General features: G+C 18.5%; 2 protein-coding genes across 2 annotated transcripts; one reads left to right on the top strand and one right to left on the bottom strand.

The window, feature by feature from the left end:
* Window positions 1-215: 215 nt before the first annotated feature.
* PGSY75_1037100 (pyruvate kinase 2) lies at window positions 216-2,447 on the bottom strand (the record flags this gene model as incomplete). The annotated part of the gene is made up of 1 exon (XM_018786130.1): window positions 216-2,447. The coding sequence occupies one exon, from the start codon at window positions 2,445-2,447 to the stop codon at window positions 216-218; it is 2,232 nt and encodes a 743-aa protein (XP_018641747.1).
* Window positions 2,448-3,731: 1,284 nt separating this feature from the next.
* PGSY75_1037200 (hypothetical protein) lies at window positions 3,732-7,173 on the top strand (the record flags this gene model as incomplete). Its single annotated transcript, XM_018786131.1, has 12 exons — window positions 3,732-3,967; window positions 4,067-4,181; window positions 4,284-4,385; window positions 4,472-4,680; window positions 4,783-4,919; window positions 4,996-5,102; window positions 5,194-5,259; window positions 5,357-5,462; window positions 5,572-5,787; window positions 6,056-6,357; window positions 6,474-6,751; window positions 6,918-7,173. 12 exons carry the CDS (start codon window positions 3,732-3,734, stop codon window positions 7,171-7,173), a joined length of 2,130 nt encoding a protein of 709 aa, XP_018641748.1.
* Between the last annotated feature and the right edge of the window lie 327 nt (window positions 7,174-7,500).

A 7,500-nucleotide genomic window follows, 5' to 3' on the forward strand; every position in this document is an offset into this window, starting at 1 on the left:
AAAAAAAATATAAAATAAATAATTAAAAATATTTATAAATAAAATTGTATTTTATTTTAATTTAAAAAAAAAAAATAATAAAATAAACGATATTGATAAGACGCAAAAATATTTGTAATATGAAGGACATATATATATATATATATATTATATCCTTATTCACGATTATTTTTTTTTTTTTTTTTTTTTTTTTTTTTTTTCATTTTATACCCATTTTAATTTGTTAGACAGGGTTGACATAAATAAAGTAAATTTGCCGAATTTATATTTTTTGAAAACGTGACAAGAGAATATTCATCAGGTGAATTTACAAATCCTTCTTTTTTGGATACATCACATCCATAATTAATTAATGAAAATAAATCATGGTTAAATAAATTTTGTTTTTTGGAAAGGTGTGGATATATACCCCATGTTAATTGTAATTTCCTAGCTAAATATTTATTTTCTGTAATAACTATGATTGGTGCTTTTGTTCTTAAATTACTTAGTTTTTGAATTTTATTAAATTCATTTGAGAATAGAATGATTGATTTTAAATTAATATTATTACTTATGTCTCTAATACTAAAAATGAGTTTATCAAAATAGGATATATCATTTTCATTTGTATGATCACATTTATTATTTTGAATATATTCATTATTATATTTATTAATTTCTTGAATATTATTATTTTGATGACAACAATTATTTTTATGATCCAACATTTTTAATTTATCATTTTTCCTTTGTGTATATTCATAATAATAATAATCATTTTCAACATCTTTAATAATTTTATTTTGTGTCGACACGGTTAGTACTGGATATTGTCCTGTAGCTGTTTCTGCAGATAACATAACACAATCAGATCCGTCATATAATGCTGTAGCTACATCTGTAACTTCTGCTCTTGTAGGAGATGGAAGAAATCTCATACTTTCCATCATTTGTGTTGCTACAATTACTGGTTTATTATATTTAATTCTACATAAATTTATAAGTTTTTTTTGTAAAATAGGTAAATTGGATAAGTTGGTTTCGATTCCTAGATCACCCCTTGCTATCATAATACCATCTGATAATTTAATAATATTTTCAATATTTTTAATTGCTGAAGGTTTTTCTATTTTTGAAATGATAGCTATTTTATTGTGATCTTTATTAATATTATATAAATTAGAATAATTTTTCATAGTATTATCTATATTATGATTATGCATATCTTGTTGATCATCAATAATATTTTTATCATCCAAAATATTGGTAACAATATTTTTATTATATTGATTTTGTATGTTATCATTAATATATAGATCTTGGTTTTTATATACATCATAAATTTGTTTATATTTTTGTACATTTTTTAAATAATAATTATTATAATAATCATTTATTTCTTTAATATAGAAATCATTTTCATCATCAAATGTTTTCATTTGTAAATTATTCTGATCAAAATTTATTCTATCTTTTCTTTTAATATTATTATAAAAATCACTTTGATAATAATCATTAATAATATTTCTTAAAAAAATTAAATCATATTCAGTTTGAACAAATGAATATCCTAAAAAGTCTACTTCTTCATTGATACAAAATAAAATATCTTTTATATCTTTTTCACTTAAAACATCTATAGGCATAATCATATTTGGAATACAAAAACCTTTTTTACTATATAATTTACCACCAGTTAAAACTTGTACTTTTATATAAGAATTCTGTATATTATTAGTATCATAATTATTTTCAAGAATTTTCATTTTTAAATTTCCATCATCTAATAATATTATTTGTCCAGCTTTTGCATTCTTTATTAATTCTGGATAATTTAATTGTACCCTTTTTTGATTACCTAATGTATTCATTAAATCAAAAGAAAATAAATCACCTTCTTTTAATTCAACAAAAGTATTATTATCTTTTTCATTTATTTCATTTTTTTCAAATTCTCCTATTCGAATTTTCGGTCCTTGAATATCACCCAATATTCCAATAGTTGTATCATATTTATTTTCTAAAATCCGAATTGAATTTATTATATATTTCTTAATACTTTTAAGACCATGTGAAAAATTTAATCTAAAAACATCTATACCATTTAGGTATAATTTTTCTAGCTGTTCAAAATTTTCCGATGCAGGACCTACAGTAGCAATCTGTTTACATTTTGTAAAAGATATTTTATTTTTCTTATTAGGATTAAGTAGATTAATATCATCTATATTTCTTACAGTCCCTATTTCACTATGTGCCAGAATGTTCTTTTTTCTTTCTATGTTTTTATTTATATTTATATTGTTCAAAAATAACAAATCCCCTGATCCATTTCCAGAACCTACAATTGTATTACTTCCTTGCTTATAGAATTTATCATAAGCAATATTTTTGTTATTCTTTTTTATACAATTAACATAACATATTATTACTATGATAAATAGGCAAATATGAATTAAATTCATTTTATGTTATAATATCAATAAGTGTAAATGTATATATATATATATATATATATATATATTAGATGAGAAATTTTACTGTTTTTTTATTTGATATTATATTATTTTTTCGTAACATGAACAAGTGAAGGAAAAAATGAAACAAGGGAAAATAATAATGAATAAATAAATCAATATATAATTATATGTATATGTATATATATTTATATTTATTTATTTATAATAGTACAATTGAATAATCTTTTTTTAACATATATTATATATTTTCTGCTACATCATCCCTTAATCATTTTCTTTTGCCTATATATTAGTTTATAATTTTTCTTATTTTTCATTTATTTTATATTTTTCCTACCATAATTTTTCCATTAATATTAAAATGTTTGTTAAAATATATTAATATATATATGTGTATTTATTATTTATTTATTAACTTTTTTTTACCCCTATATATATTTCTATATAGAGCCCATATCAATATACAGTATATATATGTGAATATATATAATTTTTTTTTTTTTTTTTTTTTTTATTATTCATCATATTGATATAAAAATTTTTAAAATAATTTTTTCTTTAAATTGAAAGGATAAATATATATATATATATATATGAATTACCTTTTATATATTTTAAAATTTTTGAATTAAAAAAAGATGAAATTCATATATTTTATTTTTTTCTAATAATATAATTCTTCCTTATTCCAATATATAATATATTCATGGATTAAATATCCTTATTGATAAAATATATTCTATGAATATATTTAATACCATTCTATATATTTATTATTATTATTATTTTATGATTTTAAAAGTATATTATAATACACGGTTTTTATAGTAATTAAAAAGATATAAGTTCGTTGTAGATTTGTTCAAATAATAAGGAAAAAAAAAAAAAAAAAAAGGAAAAATGTTACCATGTGCAAATATATATATGTATATATATTAAAGTATATACATCTGTTAGTGTGTGTTTTAAAACTCTTTTTTTTTTGTAAAATAACAAATATATATATATTGTTTTTTTATTTATGAAATACAAAAAAAAATGTTCTGTCATATTTAAAGTTAAATTTTAATAAATTAAATAAATTAAAGGTCAACTTGCGATAAGTGGGTATATATAATAAAATGAATTCATATATATATATATATATATATATATATATATATTTTTTCTTCTTATATATATATAATAATATTTTATGCATTTACATATTCTACAACATTTTGGTTGTTTAAAAATACTCCTTAAAACACATTTCATTTATGAATCATAATGTTCTTCAATAAATATAAGAAAAAATTTAGAAACACGAAAAGGAAATATTGTTCTTCGCCTGGAAAAAACGAAAGACAAAAGAAAGATACCAATATTTACTCTACAATTAAGAAGATATTAAAAAATGTTATATTGAAAGAATATTTTAAAGCGATTTTGAAAAAGATTTATGAAAATTTTGAAAAAAACATATATTTTTTTGATATCTTCATATATATGGATCTTATAAAATTGTCAGTTTAAATAAATATATATAATAGATAAAGGATAAATATATATATATATATATGTATATATTTAATAATTATTATTCTTTTTATATTTTTCCTTAGAATTGATTCTTTGAATATTTTAGGGCAATATATATCCAAAGATTTTATACAATTTACAAATTATTTTAATGAAACTAGCTATAATTTATTGACTGAATTTTTTAAAAATTACAAAGTAAATAAAATGTAAAATGTTTCGAAATATATATATATATATATATAATATGTATGTGTACCATATTATATATTTTTATTAATATTTTTTCATCATATTTAGGCAAATGAACAAAGATGCGAACATTTTTCTGCTTATTTAGAAATAATAATTAAGAACAGGTTTTTTATAATTATCCTTATTCCCTTGAATACACCCATAAAAGTAAATTTTATTATATATATGTAAAATTATAAATAAATGTCTAAGATTTATTTTATATAATTTCTTTTTTTTTTTTTTTTTTATAGACAGATTGTATTTTAAATTTAGCAAAATCTCATAAATTAGAAAACAATTTTTATAACATTTTTGAATTAATTAACGCAACATTAATATATAAAGATAAAAAAAGTTTTTTATATAAAAGTTTTTATATGAGAATATGTGAATGTTCAAACATATATTTGCCCCATCAGAATGTGCTTGTACAAATTAACAACATAGGACACTTAAACGAGTGATGAAATATATATATATATATATATATATATGTATGACATTTCATATATATTATATCATATGGATAAAATTTTTTTATGTACATTGCTATTTCTTATAGTAAAAAGAATTATAAAGAAATATGTAAATTATGTTTTACAAAAGAATATGAAGAAATAACAAATAAGAGAGAATTTAAAAATTTTTATATTTTAAAGTTTTCCTTTACTAAGGCAATTGATGAATATAATAATATAGGTGAATAATGAAATATTATGTGTATATACATATACATATATATATATGTATGTATATATGTTTATATTTTATTAAGATGAATATACAAGCTTTGAGGTGTTATTTCAAGATATACCAGAAAAGAATGAATCCTTTGAAATCGGGTCTAAATATAATTTAATAGTTGTATCTATTCCTAATAATGTATGTAAAGGAATATTATTAATCTAAGTTTAATTTACATTTATATAATTTGAACTTTTATTATTTATCTTATATTATTTTTTCATTTAAGTTTACCAGAAGTTTTGTTAAGGGAGCACGTGTTGGAAATTTGTGGCTCCTAAATTATAACAAAAATGTTATTAAAAAATAAAAATAAAATTTATTTGTGTATATATGTTGTAAATATTTGTACATATATATGTTTATGAATTTTTTTTTTTTTTTTTTTTTAGAATTTAAAAAAAATTGAAGATAATATTATATGTGTTTCTGAAAATGTGAATACTTTATTATCTACAGAAAGTTTTAATTATTTGTTACAGGCACAAAATTTGAATGGTATTTTAAAATATTCATATAATATGCATAAATAAAATATTTATATTATTTATATTTGCATTTAAACATGTTCAACATATATATATATATATATATATATACATTTTAGATATGAACAAAATAATAATTGATATATTGAAGCTCCCTAAAAATAACACCTGTCTAAATAACATTTGTAAAATAACAAAGTTAGCTTTAATTTTAATTAGTATAAGTAATAATTTTTTAAAATACTTAACACTTGATACACTTACATATGATATATACAACAAGGTAAATAGTAACAAATGGATTAGACGCCCAACAAGGGAAAACAATTTAGCTAGTAAAAAAAAAAATAATAAGAATAAATAAAATATAAAATTAAACATAATAATTATGTAATTTCAACGTGGAAGAATGGGATCCTTAAAAAAAAAAAAAAAAAAAAAAAAAAATACATAAATAAAATGCATATTATGTAAATAAATAAATAAATAAATATATATATATATATATATATATATATATATATATATATATATTCATATATGCATATTTTATGGTGGTTTTAAGATATAATGTATATTAATCTTTGAATTCTCTCACTGTAGGAATACGAGCGCCACATTGCTTTTTTATATGTCTAGATGAAATTATAATAATCGATATTGTTAAATACTGTAATTACTTTTGTAATATAAAATTACTTAATGTAAAAACTGATTCCTTTAATATATTATTTACACAGAAATATGATATACTAGTTATAAATATAAATAACTTGAATAATTCTCAAATTAATATACTTGTAGAACTAATGAAAAATGGTTTATACAAAAATAAGAAGAAGCTTTTTCCTATAACAACGACATTCTGGGTTTATGCCATTAAATCGTATATAAGAAATGAACACGTGAGAAATAATAAATATAAATAAATATATGAATATATATATATATATATATATGTATGTATTTAAAAGTTCATTATTTACTTGAATACACATTAAATATATTAACATATACGTAGGAATTTAACACATATATCAAAGATAATTTATTAGCACGTTTTGACTTTTTATTTGAACTTGGATTTGAAAAAGATGAGGAAATAATTAATCAAATATTAGAAACGACCGATGCGGATAAAGAAATAAATGCTGATTATTATTTTGATTTAAGTAGCAAATACTCATATTTAAAAAAGAACAATGTATATACTTTCGAATTTAACGAATTAAGTGATATAACAAAATCTATTATTCAGAAGTATTTTAATTTGGCATCTGACTTATCAACATTAACTTTGTAAGATTTCATATAAGACATAAGAATAATTTTTCTAAATAAAAAAAAAAAAAAAAAAAAAAAAAAAAAGGAATATTACGTCATATGTAAAATAAAGGACAACACAAATATATATATACATATATATATATATATATATATTAACATTTTATCTTTTTGTGATTAGGTATCATATAGGTATTTCCGAATTATTATGCATTAGCGTATCAATATTACTAGGGAAGAAAGAATGTTTAATTGAGCACGTTGTTTTAGGTTTATTTTTATATGATAAATTTGTTTCTTCTACTAAAAACAAGTTAACTCAATTTGATAAAAATATCCTACACAATATATTTAATACTAATCATAGTGATACTATACCTTTTCAAAAACTGATGAATTATTTTTCTTCTTATTTGAATGCAACAATGAACTTATAAATAATACAAATGAAAAAAAACCAAAAAAAAAAAAAAAAAAAAAAAAAATAGATAATATTTATTTTTTGTAATAGAAAATAAGATTTATACATATTTAAAAATGTTTATTTTAACAAGAAAGGAAAAAATTATTAGTGCTTGAACATATGAAGTAAATTTTTCAACATATAAGGATGTTATTACATTTTTATATATATATGGTTGTTTATATATTCTTAAATAAATTAGAATAAAATGCTATATAAAATATTTAATTTCTTTGATCTAATATATATATATATATATATAATATGTATATATATTTTTGAACATTCCTGTTTTGGACAA

Source organism: Plasmodium gaboni, chromosome 10 (genome assembly GCF_001602025.1).
Source record: "Plasmodium gaboni strain SY75 chromosome 10, whole genome shotgun sequence".
Lineage (NCBI taxonomy): Eukaryota > Apicomplexa > Aconoidasida > Haemosporida > Plasmodiidae > Plasmodium > Plasmodium gaboni.